The sequence below is a fragment of the Mustela putorius genome, unplaced genomic scaffold (genome assembly GCF_011764305.1).
Source record: "Mustela putorius furo isolate JIRA1106 unplaced genomic scaffold, ASM1176430v1.1 tig00537227_pilon_pilon_pilon, whole genome shotgun sequence".
Taxonomy (NCBI): domain Eukaryota; kingdom Metazoa; phylum Chordata; class Mammalia; order Carnivora; family Mustelidae; genus Mustela; species Mustela putorius.
The window spans coordinates 40,757,575-40,782,879 of record NW_025422368.1 but is presented as its reverse complement, the minus strand read 5'-3'; the positions used below and the strand labels follow the sequence as shown (position 1 = coordinate 40,782,879).

General features: G+C 40.5%; 1 protein-coding gene across 1 annotated transcript in view; it reads right to left on the bottom strand.

Annotated features, from left to right (window-relative positions):
* Positions 1-982: 982 nt before the first annotated feature.
* The window catches only part of HMGA2 (high mobility group AT-hook 2), a 140,148-nt gene continuing 115,825 nt past the window's right edge, over positions 983-25,305 (bottom strand). The window contains exons 4-5 of the mRNA XM_004752484.2: positions 16,438-16,470; positions 983-4,096 (exon numbers count right to left, since the gene is read on the bottom strand). Of these exons, the coding sequence (XP_004752541.1) occupies positions 4,049-4,096; positions 16,438-16,470 (81 nt within the window). The 3' untranslated portion in view covers positions 983-4,048. The remainder of the gene's footprint in view (positions 4,097-16,437; positions 16,471-25,305) is intronic.

Sequence of the window (25,305 nt, the reverse complement as noted above, 5' to 3'; positions counted from 1 at the left end):
AAATTTTAGCCTCTTCCATCTAGTTGTTCTATTCTGGGTGTGGCATGTCTGTCCTTTCTTACTGTTTTCTTTTTCAAGTCAAAGATTTTCTGTTGGTGTATTTTCATTTTCCAGGAGTAATTTCTTCTTATGTGCTTTTCTATGTTAATAACAATGAAGATACTAAATATGGGTTATATTAACTACATTTGGTCTATTAACAGGCTGACCTAATGATCCACTCCAGCAGGAAATGGCTTTCCCTCCCCCAAATTCTTGCAATTTGTTGCCTAAGCAATGCAGTTAGTTCTTTGCCCATGCTGCCTGAGTTTCTGTACCTGTGTAGTTTTCTCCAAGGAGGTGATCTTTTGAAGGGGCACTCACAGAATATTGGCTGTGAAAATAAATGACCTAAGGAGTCAATGAATTTAACAATGAATTCCCCAGCAGGAGATGTTTTCATATGGGGAAGTCCTACTGAAGAGGCTAAATGAAGAGTTGTAGTGACAGTGGGGGTGGCAGTCCAAAGCAGAAGATTCTTGCCTGGGAGAGTCCTGGATTTATTCACGACCAGCAGTTGAGATGTAAAGGTGATCTGGAACTTGATGGACTCATTCTAACCCTGGTTATGGTTCTTAGAAAATAAGAGACTCCTATCCAGAGAAGCTCTGTGTCTTTCATGTCTTATACTCCTCACCAACCTTTTGGCTCTCCTGCAAATGTTACTCAAAAGATAACTTTTATATCCTCAGTCACTTCTCTTACCAACATGGTAGATGCCAGCCTTCGGTAGAAATTCTCTAGTTTTGAACCACAGTGTATTCTTCCTTTACCTTTACTCTAAGGTCATTTGTAGGATTAAATGCCAGACTGTGAGAGGTGAAACCAGGGCAGTTGATTTAAAAAGTACAATACTTTAGAAAGTGACATCAGTGTATGTAGAATTGTGGGGGCACAACATGCGGGGGAAGGGGCGCGACAAAATGACTTGTGAATGTCTCTCTTCGTGACCTGTTTTGACCAAACTTTATTATGCATTTAATGGAGTTATGACAAAGAGTAGGAACCAAAACACATGGGGATCACAGAGGCTGTTATGTTTATTGTGTAGAACAGACAGTGATAATCCACTAAAGAAATATTTTCAACAAGCAAGCGATTCAAAGTACAATCATAGACAGCAACTCTACATGAAGAACAAAGAATAAAGTTAGAAGACACTCAGAGGAATGGGGAGAAAGTCAACTGCAGTTAAACGTCTTGATACTTTTCTCCTGCAAACATACCTAAACTTGCAGAAATGGTAGAAAAGTTAAATGTCCAGTCTTACTTAGCCGAGACCAACAACAGCAAAGAACAGTCCTATAAAATTTATCTCCCACAAAAATAAACTATATATATAAAAATTTTATGATGTTCTTCCTGTTCCATTGGCCACAAGCTTTTTTTTTTTTTTTCAGTATGAAAAATGAGGTATACTGGGGCTTAAGAGGTAGTAGTGTGTTTTGATTGTACAACGTATAGGAAATAAAAGATAACTTCATCGGAGGTGGAAATCGCTCGGTGCTCCGAGTTTGGCCAATATGAGCAACTTGCTTCAGTTTTCTGAGGTGGCCAATGAGGTCTCGAAGGGGCCCAACCGAGAATATGGAATGGGACTTTTATTTTTACGAGCCACTGTTTCTTTACTTATTTCATGCACAGTTAACAGTAAGGTTGAGTTTTAATTCTCTCCATAGCTCCTTTGGTGATTCCCAACTGTGAGCCATCTGCCTGTCTCAGAGAGGTATATGGGCTCTGAAATGACCTCCCTCAAGCGGCTGGAAGAGAGATGATTATGAGTTTCATTTGGCTTCCGTACTGAAAGCCATACCGACCCAAGTCGTCGTGAGAAGCTACCTCCTGGCCCAGTTGATAATACCATGTTAAAAAGTCAGCACACTCACTAGGAAAGAAAGCAATAAAACAAAACAAAACAAAACAAAACAAAAAAAAAAAAACCCAACTCTACATAAGAAGCGTTTAAAATAAATCTGGTTGAGACACATTACAAAAATCACATTTGTGTAAAATACATGAAAATATCTGTCAAGCATATTCTCATAGTCGACGAATCTTAAAAACATAGCTCTTTTGATTGCATCATGCAAAAAGTGGAGCTGGTTGCATCACACCAAGAAAGATTCAAGTTTCTTTGAAGGTTGGCTTTTATTTTATCTAGATCTTTGTAGGAAGTGTGTGAAAATGCATTCCTTTCTAGCAAACGTCTCTTACAAAAATAGGCTGGACTGGGGCTAGCGACAGTCTGAATGATTTCAGACCCTGACAAAAATGAAGGCTGCAAGTCACGAGTTCATTCCTTTTGAAGTCTGGAGGTAGGTCTTTGCAAGTCAATTCGTCCATTTCCTTAAACAACTCATTTTGAGGTACAAACTTGGAGGGTAAGATTTAAACATTACAGTCAAATTTTGTGTGCTGTGTGGTGTGACTGAGGAAAATTATCCTTAAGAACCTAGGAGCGACTTGGTTTAGAAAACAAAACAAAACAACAAACAATATTCAAGTTAATGTAGAAATCTAGCAGAGAAGCTGAAACAAGTATTTGTAAAATTTTAATTAAAAAAAAAATAGAAAAATACATAGCCATGCTGAAACACAGTAAGGAGGCTGCTTCTTTTACTGTAATGAAGTGTACAAAAAGAACCACAGATGATTAACATCACCTATACCCATTACGCTTTTTTTTTCTTGCATTGCTTGTGTATAGCAGCATGTAATAAGTACTAGACTGTAAATTAATTGTAACATTCAGAGGTAGTATTGAGTAGTGGGGATATATTATTGCATCTCTGGCTAAAAGTGCAGTTTGAATGAAGAGACGGTGAACGGAAGCCAAAGTCAAGGACCTCAGTCAACCATCCTATGTCAAAACGTATTACTTGAAGTAATACATACGCTTGATTTGAGGTAAGTGGTATTTAGGTCTTTCACGGAAACTGATATGTAATGAAGAGAGGAGAGAGAAAGAGAGAGAGAGAGAAAGAGAGACTGCTTTTTTTGTTTGTTTGTTTTTTTAAATTGCAGTAGAAGTATAGCCAAAGAAATTTAGATTCCGCTCCTCCCACCTCATCAATCAGGTGGGTTCATCGTGCTTTATTCTGCTGTACGGTCTTGTTAAATTACTGAGAGGATGATTTTGCTTGTCTAGGTTCCTTAAAGGCTTTGAAGGTAACAAGTGTGATTCCTTGCTAAATGGCATTTGGCTCTGTAGGAAGTAGGTTCTACGCGGATGAGTGTTTTCCTGAAAACGAGTGCCACGAGTACATTTCGTACTCCTGCTGATACGTGTGAGAGCCGTCAATCAAGGAGTGGGCAATATTTGCTTGCTTACTTCCCTTTTTGAAAAATGAACATAACCTTTTCTGGTTCGTTAGCTGAGTGAAAGGATACATCAGCATTTCGTCTTATTTAGAAACAAAAGTCAAAAAAAAAATCATCAAGTAAGTGTCTACGAGATTATACGAGAAAGAGAGAAGTAGTATCTAGTCCTATCTTTGGTGTTCTAAACAGAAGTTTCACTACGGTGAGCGGGTTGGGTGGTGAGGTGTACACAGCGTTGAACACCGTGCCTTTCCTTCGGGAATGCCTAATGTCACGAGCGTGACACTTTCTCAGCTGTGTGCAGTGCAGTGATGGACTAACCCCGATTCAGAGGTTTTTTTCTCACCCACCCGCTCTTGCTTATCAGTTCAACAAACTATTAGTAGGTTAAGAAAAAAGAAAACAGTAATTAAAAGTTGCATTGTTAAAACTGTGTCCCCTGTGTTTACAGCAGTTTTTCACTAAACCTGGGACTGTGAAGGGATTACAAAGAAGGTGATTAATATAGTCCTTTTTAAGGTTATGTGATTTCTCCCCCCCAACCCCCGCCCCGCCCCCGCCCCCCCCTTTCCCCACCCCAGATGAAAGTGGAAAGACCATGGCAATAGAGAGTAAGTGGTCACTGCAGTGTCTTCTCCCTTCAAAAGATCCAACTGCTGCTGAGGTAGAAATAGAATGTCGGCGTCCCCTAATCCTCTTCCGCGGACTCTTGTGAGGATGTCTCTTCAGTCTCCTCCTGGAACACACAGAGGGCACAACCATTACACTGTGTGAGCTGTTCTTACCAACGGTTCAGAGGTGACCTCTTTCCACAGCCCTATAATGGCTGGCTTCAGAAGAGGATGTGGGTGATTGGCAAGCCCTCATTCCCAGGGCTTCTTAAACCGTAATTGAGGAATCAAGGTGTTGTTTTTTCCCAGAGCAGCCATGAGCTGCTGTTGACTCAGGGCTTGACATCATGGCGGCTGGTCAGCAAATTCAATTGTTTGCAGTTCAGAGAATGTCAGGCCAACGTAAGCTTACTCACCAATTAGAGTAAAAAAGAAATAGATAGATTTTTCCCGACAGCATGCCGGCTGTCAGTTTTAAAAACCAGGGCACCAGTAAGCAAAAAAATAAAGGGAAATCCTTTCTTGAGACACAAAGAAACGTGTTCTGAAGATACTGCTAGTCAAAGTGGATACTTTCATGATGTTTGCTAGATGCTTACAGGCATGGTTGGTTACTGTTCCCATTTGATAGGAAAGTCAAGGCACAGCAGGGGATACACCCCAAGTTACAGAAGGAGTAGGGCCAGGAATTGGGCTGAGCCAGATGGGCACAAGAACTCTTGTGGGACTGCGAGGCCACCGCCTCGGTGCAGGGGCAGTAGACGCTGCCTGAAAAGGTGGTGAGAGCTGACTATTAACTTCCTTTCCAAACCGAGTTCCTGGTTCTCGTATTTATTAAAGCACATTTTAAGACAATGAGCAAAGTTTGGCCTGCCGAATGGATGTCAATACTAAATCCACATCCACCAAACATTTATAACGGTGGGCTGGCCAAGCAGAGAAAATCTAATATATATGTTTTTGCAGGGCCTCCTCTTGGTATAAATCTAATTCTTCCTTCTCTTTTTTCTTTTTTTTCCTGATTCCTTATGGCTCTGGAATTTGTTGGAGTTTCTGCAAGCTGGCTTGAGCCGCACGGTTCTCTTTCTCTTTGCTTATTTAACAAATGTGCAGTACCTTTCAGGACATGGGTGGTAAAGCGGAGACAATAAACATTTCTGATAAAAGTGTCGTTAGCGAGAGGATGATTTTTATCAAGCACTGCGTGTTGTCTCATAAGGCGGCATGTGAAAAAGATCTGGGAGAAGAGGTAAACATTCACTCCTGCAGCCAGCGGAGCCCCTTTAAGAACGGCCAGCTTAAACAGCTTATAACAGTCTTCATTCTTTAATAGATTTGATTTTCCACATGGCTTCATTTTGTCTGGGTGGCTAACTGACACAATTTATACCTCTCTTCCTTTCCCAGGTCACTACAGTACACCATTCAGTAAAGCATGCCTTAAAGCTTGTCTGCATTATATGACCAAACTTCCATTCATTAGTGTTTGAAACCCTTCAGCTGTGAAGAGCTCCTAAATGCTACCATGTGTGACGCTTCTGCGTAAGAGCAGCAAACGGGAGGGAAGAAACCCACACAAATGGGCACGCACACACTCACACGAATGCAAGCTTGCGCTGCCGTGCACAGACACACACACACACACACACGCACACACACGCACACTCACTCTCCCTCGCGCACTCTACCCTGGGCTTTAATCACAGACCCCTGCTTACTGCAAACCCCTTGCAAAAGGTTTCAAACATTCTCTTCCCCCAAAGACAGAGAAAGCTATAAATCCTGGGAATAAACACACATACAAATGAATGGATTACAGCTTAAAAAATAGAACCACGGCAGCATCAGATCATGAGATTTCACACCGGTTTTGTTTAGTCTGCTCCGGGGAAATGTGGAACGTAGGAAGCTACCTCCCCTCCGCTCCCAACCCCCGCACAGAGGGCTCCACATATTTAAGCAGCAGGTTTATACCTCTTGATAGGCAACAGGCCATGACCCTGAGATTCTCTCCAGAGTCCTGGCCCCAAAGGAGGATGTAGCATGATCAAAGCCACGGACGGACGAAAGAGAGACACGCCAAGGTTCAGCTGCCCTATGACCTTGTCTTTTCACTTAATATTTAAATTCCAGAAAGTCACTAAGCTGTTTGGCAGATCCACTCTTCATCCGTCCCCCCATGGCTCACTTCTCATTAGGACATGAACCAAGGTGTGAACTCAGGGTACGGCTCTGAAACAGACCACAGCATAAAGGCTGGCAAGGACATTGTATTCCTTCTTCTTATGGTTAACAAATTAACAGAGCTCGGTTCAAGCTGGAAAACCTTCTGGATTTTGCTGTAATTATTCCAATTTCTAACTGCCCGATTTCTCTATACTATCTGGAAACCAGAATACTTCCAAATCCGGAAGGAAATAGAATTTTCAGGCCATGAACTTACAAAGACCTTGCAGTGGATGGAATGCGATCGGCTTTTCAAAACATTCCCAGAAACTTTGCTTGATTTGAGCTCTTGAAGCTCCCGAGATGTAAGTGGTTTATTTAAATCCCTTAGACACAACTCAGCTGAAAACGATGGTTCCTCATATTGTTTCCTTTACTTAACAGCTCTTAACACAACACGGATAGTTGTTTGACTAATGTATCTTTCTGCTGACCTTGAAATTCTTCTCCTCGTAGCTGTCATTTAGTGCCGGGTACGTGGGATGTCAGAGGGTGGGAGCCTCAGTCTGTTAACTTTGGGAAGTAAGGTGGCTCTCACATGCTCTGAATGATGGTTTTCTCAAAAGTCTAGTTGCTGGAGTGTTCCCTCATCTTGGCCTAGCCCCGACTGGCCACCCTCCAGGGGACAGCATGGCTGCCAAGCAGATGACGGTGGGGCGTGGGGCACTTCTCACCTCTGCAAACCTCTGTTCTCACCTTTTCAGTGACTTAACTTTCACTACATCTGTGGTTGCTGTAACAAAACTGTGGGTATAATTAAGAGAAGAAAAAATGTCCCCGTTAGAAGAGACAGGAACTTGGAAAACCCACCCTCAGCGGGTTGTCATGGCTGACCAGACCTCACATGGGGCCCTTCTGCGGTGCCAAGTGTGGATGGAAACCAGTGATGTAAGGGAATAAGCAGCCGGCTCTGGCATCCCCAAGGAATTTAATTTCCATAGGAGAGTAGTTGGTTGGGACCCCCGAGATTCAATCCTCTTCAGTGACTTTGAAGCCACTGTGACTCATTCTAGACGATGACTTCCACCTTGAGGTAGCTATTTAAATTCCTTCGTGTTTGCAGCATGTGGCCAAAGGACCTTTGAGCTTGAGGAGTCCCCCAAGAGCAGCTCTGGGCAAGAAGGACATGGAAACTCGATAGTCAAAGAGTTAGACACATCTCATTAGAAGCTAGTCTGCAAGGTGGGCAGGCGAACAGCAGCAGTCTGGTCAAGGAGGCGAACTGTTGGAATGGGGCTTCAGGAATGCAGGATAAAAGGATTTTTCCAAGTGCAAGTGCACAGTGACATTTTTATGGGCACCAGCCACCAAGAACTCTGAACACTGAAGAGCTCCCAGCCATTCACGTGGCAACTTTACACAGACAACTGGGGCTGCACCACATCGGGGCAAAACATGCGCGTGTTTTGGGCAGAAAACTGATGAGAAGGAAAGGAAAGTGGGCAGAGCTGGAGAACTATATTTTTATTATGACTCCTGGAAAATTGCCCTCATTTTGCCTTAGTTTTTCTTTTCGTTCATGAAAAAAAAAAGGAATTTAATAAATGTAACTCTTTCATTGCTTTGGTTAAGCTTGAACGCACGCCCCACTGAAACCCAGAAATACAGTTTGCACTTATCTTCATCCTGCATATGGCGTTTACCTTTGGGTGTACTTCCACTCGTGGACTCGAAAGGAGAAGGAAGACAGCCCAATATCCGACCTCATCTTCTAATGCTTGATGGGATTTTAAAATGTCTCAACGGTCTAATCATAGATCTTAGCACACAGACACAAGTGAGGGTGTGTGCTGGAGGAAAGTTTGGTACTTAACGTGAGAGCTGAAACTCTGGGTTTAATTTTCAGATGCAGACTAAACAGCGGGTTTGCGGTGGAAGGGAGGCCTGTGAATTCTAAATGGAACAGGGAAACAGAAATATTCTCCTTGCGAATTTTAGGACTCGGGTCCCCACGATCCCCCTCTTTCTGCGTAGTAAGAAGTGCAAAATCACAGAAGTCCACACTGGCTTTAACAAATCCTTATATTTTTCTCCTTGATGGCAAAGAATTCTGCAACTCCTTTATTACGAAATGCTGGCTAAAAATCCATTTGTAATTTCAGCTATCTTGCCAAAAAACCTAGAAATACCTGATCATCTAGAAAGAGTCGTTATAGTCTCATGACAGATTCTTTTTGTCATCTTAATCATGTTCGACTCCTTAAGGACTCAGAAGGACACATGTTTTTCACGTTCCTGAAGATCTCCAGCCAGCCCCATCAGAACAGAAATAATGGACTCTGTCTCAGCAGAAAAGACCAGAAACGGATTTTTCAAGTTCCATCTGCAGCTAAGTGGCCCGTAAGACCACAGAGCTGTGTTTTTCTGTTTCTCTGTCAGAGATTTTAATTTAAAATAGATTGAGGCTGTTTAACTTAATGGAAAGTGATTATTTCCTCCAACTAGGAAAACTTTACATCAGATTTTTTTAAAAATATGGTAAATGGAACATATAAAAACCAGATATTCTGGCAAATGGAAGGTATTCTGGTGGAAATGCTAGGAGGGAAATATACTTTTTAACCGGAGACTTAAGAAGTTGGGATATTGAAGGCATTTTGTACCCTGTCCTTTCTTTATTTTAACTTTATGTGTCTAGAATTACACAAACGTCGGGACTACCTTGCATGTGTTACCATCAACTTAATAAAGTCAGTGTTGAGGTCTTTACTGAGGGGCATTTAAGGAAAGGAGGTTGATCCTGGAGGTTGCTGACCACCGACATCAACCCTCACATTAATGGCTTGTGTAACTCATGCCATATTCTCACCGCGTCGGGCCAGTAATGACAACACCCACTGTTCAGCAGGGTGTGAGGAAAAAATATGACCATCAAATGGGAAAATTTTGAAGGAAAAAAAAAAAAACACCAAACCCCAAAACAGTATAAGATCTTGTAAGATGTAGTGTGGAATAATTATTTTTAATTATAGTTAGTCATTCTATCTTTATTTATTTAACCTGTAATTCAACAAGAGGTGGCTGAGAAGGAAAATCTTAAGTAACATCTCTAAAAGAAAACAAACAAGATGTTTTTGGTTTCTAAAATGCACGATTGTTTTTCTCCTCTTCACCCTTGATCAGGATCCTGTCACTGAAAGTATCGTATATTGAGGGAACATTCAACCCCAGGATGCCATGGATTCCTTTCCTGGGGTGAAGGAATATTTACCAATATCTTGAGAAGGAGGTCACCCTTCACAGATCGGGAAATCATTTCATGTATAAACTAACTGCGAGTTTCAGGATCCTGTAAGTCACCATTTCTGAGGGCCATGAGCTCTATCGATTTTCCATTCCAGTTCTAATGCTTACTCAAAGAGCCTTGTGTTTGAAAAACAGCTAAAGATGGAGCAAAAGGATTTTTGCATGAAGGAAGCATTCAGAAGAAGGAAATTTATTTCAAATCTCTAAAACTGTTGAAGAATGTTCTTGTTTTTATATAGTTTTAATTTTTATTATTGTTATTATTATTTAGTGAGGGGGGAGAAAGAGAATCTTTTTTTTTTTTTTAAAGATTTGATTTATTTACTTGACAGAGATCACAAGTAGGCAGACAGGCAGGCAGAGAGAGAGAGAGAGAGAGAGAGGAGGAAGCAGGCTGCCTGCTGAGCAGAGGGCCCAATGCAGGACTCGATCCCAAGACCCTGAGATCATGACCCGAGCTGAAGGCAGAGGCTTAACCCACTGAGCCATCCATGAGCAGTTCCATGCTCAGGAGCCTAACGCAGGGCTCGATCTCATGACCCTGAGATCATGACTTGATCCAAAGCCAGGAGTCGGTTGCTTAACCGACTGTGCCACCCAGGCGCCCCGGCAAAGTTTTTAAAAATGATTATGTCTGAGGGTGTTTAGTAGTTATACTCCAGATGTGTTTATTGGTGGCAGAGACAAACAGAAAACTTCTCTTGCTTTTCTATGTGTGTAAATTTTTGCATACCTGTTGTATTTGTTGCCAGGGAAGAGAACATTTCTAGATTTTAATGAAATGCTTTTCACCAAACATTTTTCATTGTCCTGAGTTAGGACTTTTGAATAAAATTAGGAAAATATCACTAATTGTAGTGACTCAACAAACAATTTCTCAATATACACTCGAGTGTCCAACAAACACTTTCTGAATGTAAAGGAAGTGTCTTGGACAAAACAACATGTTGCTATTCAAACATTAAGGATATATATATATATATATATATATTTAGAAAGACTGGGTTTATAAAACCAGTTACTATTTATTCATATTAATTTGAGTCAGCGTGTTTGGATAATGAGAAGAAAGTTTGCATATTGAATCAACAATTGGTTTTTAATCAGCTTACCTCAAAATGAAGAGGAAACTCAGGCAGACATTACCATTTACCTGTTTAGCCTGATCTATGGACTTCACCACACGGTTAAAAAAGATCATACTTAAACAACAACAACGCACAAAAAAACTTCCTACAGAAAATCTGGCAGGCCCAGAAACACTAAGTTTTGCCCTGTGGGGGTTTATCTCCAAATTAAGTCACGTTCTTTCACTTCTGTTAGAAGTTTATGTCATCTCTCTGAGACAGTCCCTGACCAGGGCTCACCTTGTCCATACTCCTTTATTACGAAAGTTAGCCAAACTAAGTACTTTGTACGGTTATGGCTAATAACCATTTTGATATGTTTCCTTGACCTACCTCTGTGCTATTATATCCCTGCGCAACTTTACTGTAAGGGTTAAACTTGGGTTCCTACTGTGCTAGGCTCTCCTTTTCCCTGGATCTCTGCAATGTCAGAGGTCAGAGGTTAAATCAAAAAGTATTTCCTATACAACAAAACAGTGCCACTCAGGCCGGGCTTTGACAGAATTCTTCATGTTTTGCCAGTTGGTACCAAACATTTACGGGCCCACAAAATGTTTTACCAGCTTGAAAGAGCATAAGTAGGAAAATAAATAAATCAGTACTCTTTACGACTTTGGCAGCATAAATCACTGCGTTCCCTGAGTGAGTAGAAGAGTGACTATTTGCAAGTCTGATTTATGAGGAACTATTTACTGCATTGGCCAAGGTATCATTTAAAAGACGAGTGTTAGACTGAGAATGCTCTCCGCTCTGTCTCCCTCCTCCTCTCTCCTTTGTGTGTCTAGACCAAGAGCTTCCAGCAAAAATACCTCCTTTAAGAACAAGATGCTGACTGCAATTCATCAACTTGCTTGTCCCAAAATGAAATCTCTCATTTTGCTCCAAACAATGTTTAGGTTGTCTGAAATATAAACATCCTTAAAACGGCCCTTGAAGTCCCTGTAAAAACATTCAAGCTTTTTTTTTTTTTTTTTTTTTTTTAAATAAGGGAGGGACGGGTGGAAATCCCATGATAACCAGGTTTCCTGAGATTTCTTTGCCCAGGTACACCACCCACGGAAGACGTTCCTTGCAGGTAAAAATTCTGCTTGGAAACAGAAAGCTTTGTTTCTACTCTTTCAGGAACAGAGAACTTTCCAAGCTTCTCACTGGGAAACTGAAAAGGAGCAGGTTTCTAGCTGTCTGCATTGATGGAGGTGGAGCTTGCTGGGGCAACAACCATGAGGAAACTGGGTGGAAAGTTAAGGAGAACCGTTAGGATTTTTAAAACCAGTTTTCCCTTTGGATGGGACTCAGGTGAGGAAAAAAAATATCTGAATTAAAGAGCTGGAGTCACTTCTGATCTCCGCTGAAAGCCTTAAAAGAAGGAAATCAAGAAACAGATAATCCAACGAACCAGCAAAACCTTTTTAGAAGTCTGCGATGGCATGAGATTTATTCTTATCAAAATAAAAACTTGAAGGGGTGCCTGGGTGGCTCCGTGGGTTGAGCCTCTGCCTTCGGTTCAGGTCATGAGCTCAGGGTCCTGGGTTCGAGCCCCATATTGGGCTCTCTGCTTGGCGGGGAGCCTGCTTCCCTCCTCTCTCCCCCTATATCTCTGCCTACTTGTGATCTCTGTCTGTCAAATAAATAAATAAAAATCTTAAAAAATATATTAAAAAATAAAAATAAAAACTTGAAAAAACAATGCTCTATCAATAATAACACGAACTGGATACCCTTACGGTGTTATCTTATAAAAACAACAATGACAATAAATTCTACCACCATTTCCTACTGAAGTTAAGGACATGATCCATGTGGTTGAGAAGTCAACTGCTTCAAATTGCTAGAAAACAGACATATTAGCTAATTTCTAATTATTGCTTAATTTGTCATTTTAAATAAAAATATAACAGAGCTTCCCCATAAACTGTCTTTCCACTGCTTTTGTAATTTAAAAAATCACTGTGACTACTGCAGATTTTTCTCTTTAGATTGTTAAGAGACCATTAACTTTTCCTGTGAGGATGTAGGACACACTTGAGGTCTCTCCCTGTTGGCACCCGGAGGGCTTTATAAACACCGACCGCTGCGGTAAGGCTTCCCTTAAACTTTTATTCTTTTCTGGACACATGTATTTATATACATAAACAGATATCAAGATTTTGAAACTTAAAATTCTGGACTTGTCTCCTCAGAATGAATTTTGCTGCTTTGTGTTCCAGTTTCAAGAAATGGCATTCTTCAAGCTCTGGGGAGCTTTCAGAATTTGATGGCTTTAGGATATTTTACAATGGAGCCTTTGTAATTCCATATAAATGTGACATACATACATGAAAAGTGATTCTGACTGCTTTAGTCCTAATGAGAGGATGTAGCAATTACTGTAACATTTCCCCCTTAGTTAAAACAATCCTCACGTTTTAAAAGGTGCAATGAAAACACCAAAGGGTCAAAAAGATAGTTTTGAACTAAAGCGAGTTCTAGGATTTTTGAGGCTTATTCATTCCTGGAAATGAAAAACCCAGCCTCCAAAAATAAGTCGGGATATAGCAATATGCTCTGGAATTTATATAATTTTGAATCTTTCCCAGTTTTCTTGGGAGCAAGGCGGTGTGTTACTATCCCAGTGCACAGATGGGTAAATAGGAAACAGAAAGATTAATTCACTCATTGATGGGGCCAAAAAGCAAAACCTAGGTCTCTTTACACAGCACTGAGCCCTTTCCTTTAGAGGTAAAATCTTTAATTGTATTAAAATTTTCACTGCCTCAAAACAGGGTCTGAACGGAGCCCCTCAAAGTACTGTTGGTGAAGAGAGGATATGAGCCTGAGTTAATCCAGACTGCTACATGGAAAAGCCATCTGGGAGGGTATTTTGAAATAAACAGATGGAAAAGGAAGAGATCCTTTTGAATGTAGTGTTAAATTTACATTATCCTCCATGAACTTCCACGTAGCCCCCATGTTTATATAATTCATCACTGTATCCTTAGACAATATAGATTAGGAAGCCCAGTGAGCTCAAATTAAAAAAAAAAAAAAAAAAAAAAAAAAAAAAAAGCAAAAGAAAAAAAGAAAAAAAAAACCCTCTGAACTCTTCCCCTGGAGGGCATATCTGGAGCGGAGTTTGTAAGACAGCCGGACGGATCAGTGAAGACCAACTCAATCCATCTGTGCCTTCTTTGATAGTCCTGATTTTCTTGGGAAAGAATTTCGGATTTCTCGGTGTATTACTGACCAAACTGCCATCAGTTTTGCTCACATCGATAATCTCCACCTATGATTTATTTGTTTCTGCCTCTCATTTCATGGATAAGTGGCTGGGTGGCTCATCCGTTAAGTGGCCCGCTCTTGATTTCAGCTCAGGTCATGGTCTCAGGGTCCTGGGATGGAGCCCCACATTGGGCTCCCTGCTCAACGGGGAGTCTGCTTGGAATTATCTCTCCCTCTGCCCCTCCCCCTACTCACGTGCACACACTCTCTCTTTCTCCCTCAAATAAGTAAATAAATCTTAAAAAAAAAAAATCTTCCAGGAATTATCCCCTTAAGTAACACATGACATTCCACTCATCCATCTGTATTCCCTAGGTGCCTCATATACATTGGCATTCTGTGGTCATTTGTTCAACAAACGTTTAAATGTCTTCTCATGTGTGTTCACTGAGTATCTTCTTCACTCCTGCTGGCTGCACATTAGAATCACTTGGGGAGCTCATAAAACATAATGATGCTTGGGTCTTTAGATCAAACAATCAGAATCACTGAAGGGTGGGGTCAGTGGTGTGTAGGTAAACTTGCTCACCGGGAAAAAAAAAAGTCCTGATTCGTAGTAGTTGTCAGTTTCCATGGGGTAAATACTCACACCATAGTGGATTTTAAGCTACATCCCGGACTTCACCAAACATACAATTTGAAAGAGATGCTTACAACTGGCTCACATGGGCTAACTCCACACACACACACACACACACACACACACACAGCCCTCATATTGAAATATATCTAATAGCCACAAACAGATATATAATTTTATATATTTATGTAAATGGACATATTAAATATACAATATATATAAATCTCTAGGTTATTCCAAATATGCAGCCAACGTTAAGAACCTCTTAACTAGATTACACATTTCTCAGATGCAATAGCTGTTTTTGTTTGCTTTACCTTCCCTACAACACCAACGATAGAGACAGAATCAATGTCATTAACAGATCACAGTTATTAATCTATTGTTTGTAGCCAGTGATGCAACACTGAACGCTGTAGTATCCTTTTGCCCAAATGGACTGACTTTTAAGTTTACTTCCTCTTGAAGTTCTTACTGATGAAGGATGAGAGGCTAAATATATTTGGAATCGGCTACTTAAAATGTTTTTATTTATATTTTGTTCTGTTAAATATTGTTTACAAACACTGGGTATTTATTTTTAGTACTTCCTACAATTCTTGGCTTTTATGGGGACAGCCGTGAGAATTCTTTTTTCATGTTAACTCTGCTTTTACTCTACTTAAAACATACATGTAATTTTTGACACATTTTTCCTATATGCTTACATGTGTTTAGAAGATTCAATTTTCTTCCAAGCAGCATTTGTAAAGAATACTAGACACATTAAGATTGCTTGGATGGTCTTTCCCAGGCAAGGCACCATGGTCCCAAGAGGACAGGGTGCAAAGTATATTTAAAAATATATGAAGGAGCTCTACAAAGAACAGAACTTGGTAACCCATGGCACTGGGTAACAACTTACTCCAGCAGGTTCTGTATGATGCATTGAGATCTCCTCGGTATCTTTTTAAAAAAGATTTATTTATTTATTTTAGCAGGGGAGGGGAAGAGGGAGAGAGACTCTCAAGCAGACTCTGAGCTGAGTGTGGAGCCCAACACAGGGCTCAATTCCACAACCCTGAGACCATGACCCTGAGATCATGACCCAAGTGGAAACCAAGAGTCAGAAGTTCAACTGACTGCCACCGAGGTGCACCCCTCCTGGACACCTCTTTAAACCCAGGAGTGGAGAATAGTGGGGATACTCTGAAATTTTAGTAAGAAATCAAGTACTTGGCAATCATGGTTAGTTCATTCTTCAGTGTTTTTTTCCTTCAAGATAAACTTCCTTAATAAATATGATTCTTAAGTTTCTATGTATGGATTATACTTAGGACAAGGAACACCAGGCATAAAGGATAAGAGATGTAAAATTGGTTCTTAATTTTGATGTTGCCAAACTTCAGAAACTGTGATTCAGCCAATGAGGCAGAACCTGAGTGTCCATCAATCTGCAAAATTGGGACCCCTTAATTTCCCAGTTCCCAGCCTTCTTTGGGGGGTGTTTTGGGATTATCAAAGGTTATAGAATAATGCAATAAACAGATCGTGTTCTTGTCATAAATCACAATATATTTTTCAGCTAATAAGTTCTGTATCAAGTCAATGGGGAATATGGATAGATAGAACAAAATTTGATGTTTACAGTTGGTGAAATATATGATAAGATTATTAAATATTTGTTTTATATGAGGAACAGAAATTAAAATTTTACTTTTTAAACTATTTATATTTACTTTGTATACTTCAGGACTTGATGGTCTAGGGTTTTTTTTTAAGATTTTATTTTTAAGTAATCTCCACATCCAACATCATGAGACTTGAACTTTAAACCATGCAGTCCCATGCACTAGGGACTGAGCTAGCCAGGCAGTTTTTAATGACACAATCTCAGACTCTGTATTCCTGGCTTTGTCTGAAGGACACAACAAATTTGCAAGAATACTGTAATGCCAACATAATCAAAACTAGAAAAATTCTAATTAGAGATTTAATTTGGGGTCATATCTTTCTCACAGAAGGAAAAATCATAATGACCATCTCTTACCTGAGCAGGCTTCTTCTGAACGACTTGTTGTGGCTAAGGAAGAAACAAACAAAAAGAACTGTTACATTTTAAAGGAAAACATACAGAATGAAAATAATCAAGTCTACATGTTTTAAATATAGACACCTGCTGCAAACTAGAGACAAAATACTGGCTCTAAAATTGGATTCACGGGGCACCTAGATGTCTCAGTGGGTTAAGCCTCTGCCTTCGGCCCAGGTCATGGTCTCCGGGTCCTGGAATCGAACCTGGCATCGGACTCTTTGCTCAGCAGGGAGCCTGTTTCCTCCTCTCTCTCTCTCTCTCTCTGCCTACCAGTGATCTCTGTCTGCCAAATAAATAAATAAATAAATAAATCTTAAAAGAATCTGGATTCACTGGAGGAGGGAAAGGAGCTATTTTGTTCAAAAACACTCAGCTTTCTTGAGTTACAATTTACATATTATAAAATTCACCCGTAAGGTGTATAATTCAAAGGTTTTTTTTTTTTTTTTTTTTAGATTTTATTTATTTATCTGACAGAAAGAGACACAGAGAGTGAGAGAGTGCACAAGTAGGGGGTGGGCAGCAGAGGGAGAGGGAGAAGCAGGTTCTCCACTGAGAACCTGATACAGGGTCCGATCCCAGCACCCCGGGATCATGACCTGAGCTGAAGGCAGATATTAATGACAGAACCACCCAGGCACCCCTAATTCAAAGTTTTAGTATAAGCAGAGAGTTCTAAAGTCACCACCATGATCTAGTTTTAGAACACTTTCACCTCCTCTCAAAAAAGCCCCATACCCATTATCAACTACTCCCCACTCTCTCCTATCTTCCTGGTCAGCCTCCCAGCACTAACCAACCACTCAGCCTTCTGTCCATATAAATTTGCCTATTCTGGACATTTAATGTAAACGGAATCCTACAATAGATTGTCTTTCGTGTCTGGCTTCTCCTATTCGACACCTATTTTCATCCTGGTCGTAGCTCCCATCCCCACTTCATTTCTCTCTACGACTGAACAACATTCCATTGATGGATATACCACATTTTGTTTATCCACCCGCCAGGTGATGGACATTTGGGTTTTTTTTTTTCCCTGCCATTTGTTATCGTGACTAACGCTATGAACATTTATATATAAGTTTTAGTAGAGACATGTTTTTATTTTGCTCGGGTATAGATAGCTTGGAGTGGAATTTCTGGGTCATATAGGTAACTCTATGTTAAACTTTTAAAGGAGTCGCCAGTTCTTCGAAGCAGCAGCACCGTTTTACATTTCCACCTGCAATGTATGAGGGTCCCAATTTCTCCATATACTTGTTAACACTTGTTACTGCCCGTCTTTTTAATTATAAACAACTACTGGGTGTGAAGTTCAATGTCACTGTGGTTTTGAGTTGATGTTCCCTAATGACAAATGATGTTGAACATCTTTTCATGAGTTCATTGGCAATTTGTAAATCTTCTTTACAGAAATGTCTGTTCAAATCTCTTGCCCATATTAAAGTTTGTTTTTTCATTATTAAGTTGTATGAGTTCTTGCTATGTTCTAGATGTGAGTGTCATTAGAATGTGATTTGCAAATGTCTTCTCCCATTCTGTGGGTCTGTTCACTTTCTTAATAGTTTCATTTGCAGACTATTTTGTTACACCTGCATTTGTAGCTCTTAAATTATGTAGGTAGCACAGAATTTTCTTATCTGAGGGAAAACTTTTCTACCTAGTCTAAATTAATTTTTTTAAATTGCTTTGTTTTTGTTTTTTCTTTTAAAGATTTTTATTTATTTGACAGACAGATCCCAAGTAGGCAGAGAGAGAGGGGGAAGCAGGCTCCCTGCTGAGCAGAGAGCCCAACGCCGGCCTTGATCCCAGGATCCTGAGACCATGACCTGAGCTGAAGGCAGAGGCTTAACCCTCTGAGCACCCAGGTGCCCCTAGCCTAAATTAATTTTCCATTAATGATAATATTCAAAAGATATTTAAGTTACTCTTGGTTAACGTAAGTGTAGGAGCTGAAGCCCGAGCCTTCTGATAGATTACTTCCAGTACTCACTCTCAAGTCTAAACAGGAGCCTTACTTCTTCCATCTACACATTACTAGGACTTGCAAACACAACTGTGCCACTCTGAGGTGGATCGTGACACAGCTTTGTGGCACAGTGAAAAAAATAAAATCACTACAGTTTTCCCAAATAACAGAAGTTGCGGCAAATTCACCATATCATGGGGCATAGAGCTCCTATTCATTTTCCTTCCTTTTGGAATTTCTATGATGGTATGATGGTCCTATTGCTGACGTATTAAACATGCTGGGGGACCTGGGTGGCTCAGTCGATTAAGCGTCTGCCTTTGGTTCAGGTCATGATTCCAGAGTCCGGGGACTGGACCTGGATTGGGCTCCCTGCTCGGCGGGGAGTCTGCTTCTCCTTCTCCCACTCTCCCTGCTCATGCTTACTCTCTCTCAAATCTCTCTCTCAAATAAATAAAAGAAATCTTGAAAAAAAAGTCAGATAAAAATCATCAGAGCTTTTTTTTTTTTTAGATGGACAAGATAAAAACTTTTTAAAACAACAAAATACTTTTGTTCACTGAAAAGAAAAAGCTCTTCCCTTCGACTTTAAATCACAGGGGAGATGACATCATAAAAGCCCAGATTGCCAGATGATATTTTCTCCAGGTGGTCCTGAACCAAGGACGATGAGGACTTCTTGCCTCTTAGGATTCAAAAGTGTGCGCTGAGAGAGTATTCATTTCAAAGGAGTCATTTGTAAGGACAGACCACTTTCTTCTTTCTCTTTCTTCCCGCCGATGACACCTGTACACATGTTTACTCCCAAACCGTTTCAAATCCCCACATATTCTTGCACGCTGACTGGTTTCTACTGCCCAGAAGTTCCCCTCCTCTTTTGGCTGAGGATCCCGCGTTCATGGGACTCCTGCACACTGCGGGGCTCAATGAAATCCTCTGAAAGGGCTGCCAGCTCACCCGATTTTCCATGAATTAGGTCCTGACACTTCAATGAGGGGAAAGACAATGTCTGAACCTCAGCCAGCCCTGGCTCCCGGCCTAGTCCGTGTCACAGAACTCCTACCAGCTGCCTTCCACACAGCACTTCATACTTCTCAGACCACCAAACAAACAGATCCTTGAATGCTCTCAGGGCTGCTTGGGGAGGAGGCTGCCAGGATGTTTTCCCAGCCTCTGGTACCCGGTGGCTCCAGACGGTGCTGACCAAGTTTTTTGTTGTCGTTATTCTGTTTTGTTTTTATTTTTATGAATGGCTTTGGGAGAAAATGCCGACGGAAGCATAGTACGACAGCCATTCATAAAAAGGGAAAGGAAACAAACTCTTAGTCTGGAAATCTTCTGGGACACCAAACTTGCAGTCGCAAGTTTCTTATCTTCCTCGGGGGCATCTCCTAGCTTAGGCCTAAGTGTTGACACCTAGAAACCAGTTGCCTCTTAGGATTCTTGTTGTCAAGAACATGGTTGGCCACTATACCTCTAGAAGAACTGAAAGGTTCTTCTAGAACTATGCCTATGACTCGTTAGTGTGGCTGGCAGTCTATTTCCCTGCATCTTAATACATGAGTCATATTTTATACAAGCGTTTACCGTATAAAAGCTAAAATCCTTTTTCTTTTAGCAACTCCCGTCCTTTTGTGACCAGGACAGCCCATGCCTTATTACTTCCTTTTTTTTTTGAACAGGGAACCCAAGGAATAGGGAATCGAAATCACCTCCCCTAAGATCATTTTCTAAAGCTCAAACAACTCGAGTCTTCTACTTCTTTTAATTGCCTGTATAATGCTCCGAGGAAACCCATTTTCTTCCTTTACCTACCGCCCTCCCCCGCCCCCCAAGTCAATTCAAATCCAGATCCGATTCAGGAGGAGCGTGGCTCTCATTTCCACTCCAGTTTCACGTTCTTCTTTGGGATCTCAGGATTCTCTATTGCCACCACGGCCAGAGGAAGCCCCTGGCTTCCTGAACAGGGACCAGCTCTGGTTTACGAGGCTGCTGGTGACAGACGAATGCCAGAGGACACGAGTTAGGTCCCACAGGTCCAGCTGATCTCCTCTCTACCTCTGGGAGATTCCTCCTTCGTTACCAGCTGTGGAGGCTCTAACGAAGTCCCCTTTAAAGGCGTGGATTTCATGACGACTGTGCTATTGAACAAGTCGCCAAGTCCTCTAACTTGCTGACTTCGAGGATTCTGATGACTCTGTTTCTACTAAGTCTGTGTACGTAGTAAGTTCATATACTTTAGGCGCCTTGTCGACTTGGCATGCAAACTCTTAGCTCACTGAAATTTTGAGTTCCTTATGTTAAGACAGAGTTAAAATTTTCAAAAAGCTTGTCATGCAAATCTCTCACTCAGTTGTTGGATTTCAACATCTCAGACACAGTAGGTAAAAGAGGGCTTTCCAGCCAGAATGAAATAACATCACCATCCAAAACAAAGGGCTCTGAAGTTCAAGTGCTTTGGGTTAATACAATGTTAAAATAAGAGCGTGAGAACTAAAAAGAATCCATCACTAGAACGTATCATGGAAAGATTTAGGAAAGCCCTTTCTAACCACACGGACTTCAAAGTGTGGTTCTCTGCATATTCATCCTTACACTGGACAAGTCAGCCAAATTCAAAGTACAATCTTTCTGCAAATAAATATTGTTAAAGTTTGTACAGAGTGTAGGGTACACAGCAGGCTAAGAAAATGCAAGGGACACAAAAAAGGAAAGCATATACTTTTTGAGTTCTGAAATCCTACAGCGAATGAGTATTTCTCCGAACAAAAGGAAAATAATGATTGAATTTTTAATGTCCACAGAGTATTTTGGTTTTGAAGATTCTGTAGAAGGGCACTTGTGTAGGAAATGGCATGCTAAACCAACTATTTCAGAATAATTAAGGGGTTCCCCAGCCCTTCTGAGAATCCAACCTATGGTTCCACGGAGTCTAGGTATTTAAAGCTGATACTTAGACAGCTAAGCCACCTTTCTGATAGGCATTGAAAGAAAATCCTCAATAACAAAGGGCCCAGACATTAGTAGCTCATTTTTAGTACTAATCTAAACAGTAAATGAAATGAGGCTGAAATTGGGTTTACCAACTTCATTTTGAAAAAAAAAAAAAAATGAGGTACAATGTGCTGTAAAGTAAGGAAGATCATTATGTAAAGAGTCTTAAGTTGACCTTGAAAGAAAATAGCCCTTCATTCAGATCTCTTTACAGATGGGTCTTTTGGTTTCATGTAAGCAGCAGATTTTTAATCTAATTATATCTTTTGTTTTTGCCAGCCACTGGGAGGTGGTTTTGTCCACTTTGCTTTGAAATCCTAAGACCGTTGTTCAATCAAGAGGTACTTCTGTTCCTTGGCACAATCTTTTCTTCATGTAAATTGTTTTTCATTCTCACAGTAGTACAGAGTAAGACAGATTCCCCTAGTTATTCACTAAAAAAAGGATTTTAAAACCCTCGTCTTTTCTGTGAGACACGAAAAGTCCCCTTCAGTGGAACTCTCTCTTTAAGAGAGAGTTCCACTGAAGGGGACTTTAATGTCTCCCAAAATAACATCTCACAGATAAGCCCAGCTATTTCAAATTTTAAACTAAATATGGGATCATATTAAAAACAATTGCCAAACATGTTATCTGTTTTTAGACTTCCAAAGAGTCCTTTATGCCTAAGTCAGCTCGTTGAAAAAGCGGGTCTTATGATTGCAATTTTAACCACATGAGGGTAATCACCTTCGTATTTTGCTTGAACGGACTGAAGAATGTATCCCTACCATTTGGAGAAAATGTCATTAAATAAATTGACCGATTGCTCAATTACCTCAACTGCTTTCTGGCCTAAATTAATTGGTTATTTGTAGTAAAAAACATCAACCAAGTTCAATAAGTAGACATAGCCCAGATTCTACACAAGTAATTGTCCAGTTTCTACATAAACACTTCAAACATGGTCATGAACCATGAAGGCCCGTTCATGTCATGTGGTGTATAGACTTACCGGAGTTTTTTTTGACTTGTGTTTTGAACAATACCCCTTTTCACCCTTTGTCCCAAATACTTAAAAGGAAAAAAAAAAAGAAAGAAGGGGAAAAAAAGAGCTCTCTTTCTGTATATAACCATTCGTCAAGATTTATTTTCATTCATGTACTGAGAAAATATGCCCTTCACCCTTTAAAGTTTCACAGTTCTATTTTGAACGTATTTTCTTTGAATATGACATGAGCTGAACTGGAGGGAGATTACCATCATCAAGAATGAAAATTCTTCCCTGCCTTTCATGAAATGAGGTAACCAACGCACTTGTTCATGACCCTCTGATTTATAGTTTTAAAACTTCAATTTTCCAGAAGTCAAAATTTATATTGGGGTTCCTTTAACAAAACGAGCACATTCTACAGGTTTTGAACCAGTTTTTAAAAAGTGTAAGAAACTTTCCCCTCTTTTACAAATCAGATCTTCAGTGGAATCCCCCAACAGAAAGCAGACAAAATGTTACTTCTGACAGGAATGTCAGTGCCTCATTCACTTGACTTCCACTGCAACCCATTCCCTGCCCTATAAAGATGCAACTGGGTCCCTCAATGGAACACTTGAGCTCCAGGGAAGGTCACGTAAAGGTCTCTGATCTTTAAGTGCAAATCTTGCATCAGACCTGTATCGCCAGGATGGGTGGAGGCAAAGCATCCCCTTTCCCTCAGCAGGACTTACACTGTTGACTGAACCATATGAACTTGCACATGTGTTGGTCAAACCCAGAAGACAGCAACAAGTTCAGGTTAGCCTGATAGAATCAGGGTAAGGGGACCATTCTCCTTATAATTTCTGTGAGTCGTCATTAGGATTTGGTAGCCTACCTGTATGCCCTACAGATTTTTATACTTTCTGTGCACCTAGATCTTGCACTCAATTTCCCATGCCACCCCACCCTGACACTTATTTTGACAAAGTACTCCTGACTCTGTAGGGAAAGAAGGGATTTGCTTATACCAGGTGTGACGTTCCAGTTTTCTTATTTATTCTGCAGCTTTTCTTCCGGTACACCATGGCTGGCTTTGTGATCATCTACCTGACCTCTTCTCATACCCAGACAAGACCTTCTGCACTTTACGTCTTTAATGAAATGGAATGGCTGGAATAATTTGTATGTAACAATTCTTGGTGGCTACCCAGGAAAGCTCTAAAAGGAAAAATGGAGCTTGTACTTTAATTAAAATGGTCAACTCTCAGTTACTGACACCAGCATAGGGAAGTGAAGTTCAGGGTACTCTCTAACACCAAGTGGTCCAAAATTATTTTATTTACTTTAGAATTTTTTTTTTTTTTTGTAATTAGATAGCAACATGGTGTGTCTAAAGTTTGAAGAATTTGTTTCAGATCAAATGGTGCAACAGCGTGAGGAGATGACGTGGCTATAGCTATACAAATCCCATCTCTGTTGCACACAACACTTTTCTTGGGCTGGCAGTCTTGTTTTCCTGGTTTCCTCACTTGAGAATGATCCCGCTCCCTAGTGGTGGGAGGCCTTAGTAAAGAGAAACCATCTACCATAACTGGCTGGTGGCAATCTTCCTCCAGCTTAGAAAAAGCTTGAGTTAGGTCATAACTTCTATTTCTTGTGCCTCCTGTGTGCAGTTAGAGATGACTGTGCAATGTGTGTACACATGTAGTCCGGATGGTTACAATTTGACAGTAACATCTGGCTCTTATAGTGCAAAGGAGATTTTGTACAAAGTCTCCTAAGAAGTGATAAATCTATAGGGAGTTTTGGCAAAATCTCTGGAATTTCTGCTTGGTATTGGGGGGAAGGGAAGGTGTTCTTTTTTTTTTTTTTTTAAACTCTACTTGGCTTTACTCTTAGACTTCCATGCAAAAGAAAAAAGTAACCATCATTTTAAAATTATTTATTGGATTATTGTAGCAAAGTGTTCTCACTGCTGCTGGGCTCATTTCATCTGTTCAAGGATGAGGATAGTCACAATCTACTCTAGTTAGAGTTTATCAGCGTCAGCCTGGGTGTGTACCTTAACATGCCACAGCACTTCTCATGAAAACGGATTTGGGAGCCAGTACTTTGGAGTCTTAGCCTTCCCTCTGGGGCCTTTCAGACACCTTCAGAATGGAGGGCAAAGATCAACAAGGGACCTTTTTATTAAAACTTTCAGTGTCCTGATTAGTTTCAAAAGCCAAACTTCTATACTCTGATGAAGTTACTCATTGGCTCATCAGCTTCTAACTGATACTTGATAAACCAAACATCAGAGGGGGACTGGGTGTACAAAATAAATAAGAAATGTCTCCTGGCCTCAAGAGGTCTAGAGTCTAATGGGGGAGGGGGATGTACAAAAAAATAGATATTAAATTCAATGTGCAATTTTAGATTATTGTTTTCTATGTGCAATGTAATCTCTTATGTTCAATGTAATTTTAAGTGTAGAGAGGCATGGCCATGAACAGTTTTCCTCTAATAAAGAAAGACAACATGATTTTTCCCCCCTTTAATAGGGAAAATGACAAAGTAGAGATAGAAGAAAAAGACATGCAAGAAGAAATTTAAAGACTTGTTGTAGAGGAAAAGTTATCACTTCTTTCCTATCACACACACAGAAAATACAGATTGGAAAGATATCTCTTTGTTTTTGTTTTTTGTTTTTTTAAAGATTTTATTTATTTATTTGACAGAGATCACAAGTAGGCAGAGAGGCAGGCAGAGAGAGAGAGGAGGAAGCAGGCTCCCCGCAGAGTAGAGATCCTGATGTGGGGCTCGATCCCAGGACCTGGGATAATGACCTGAGCCGAAGGCAGAGGCTTTAATCCACTGAGCCACCCAGGCACCCTTATTTCTTTGTTTTCACTTAAAGAATATA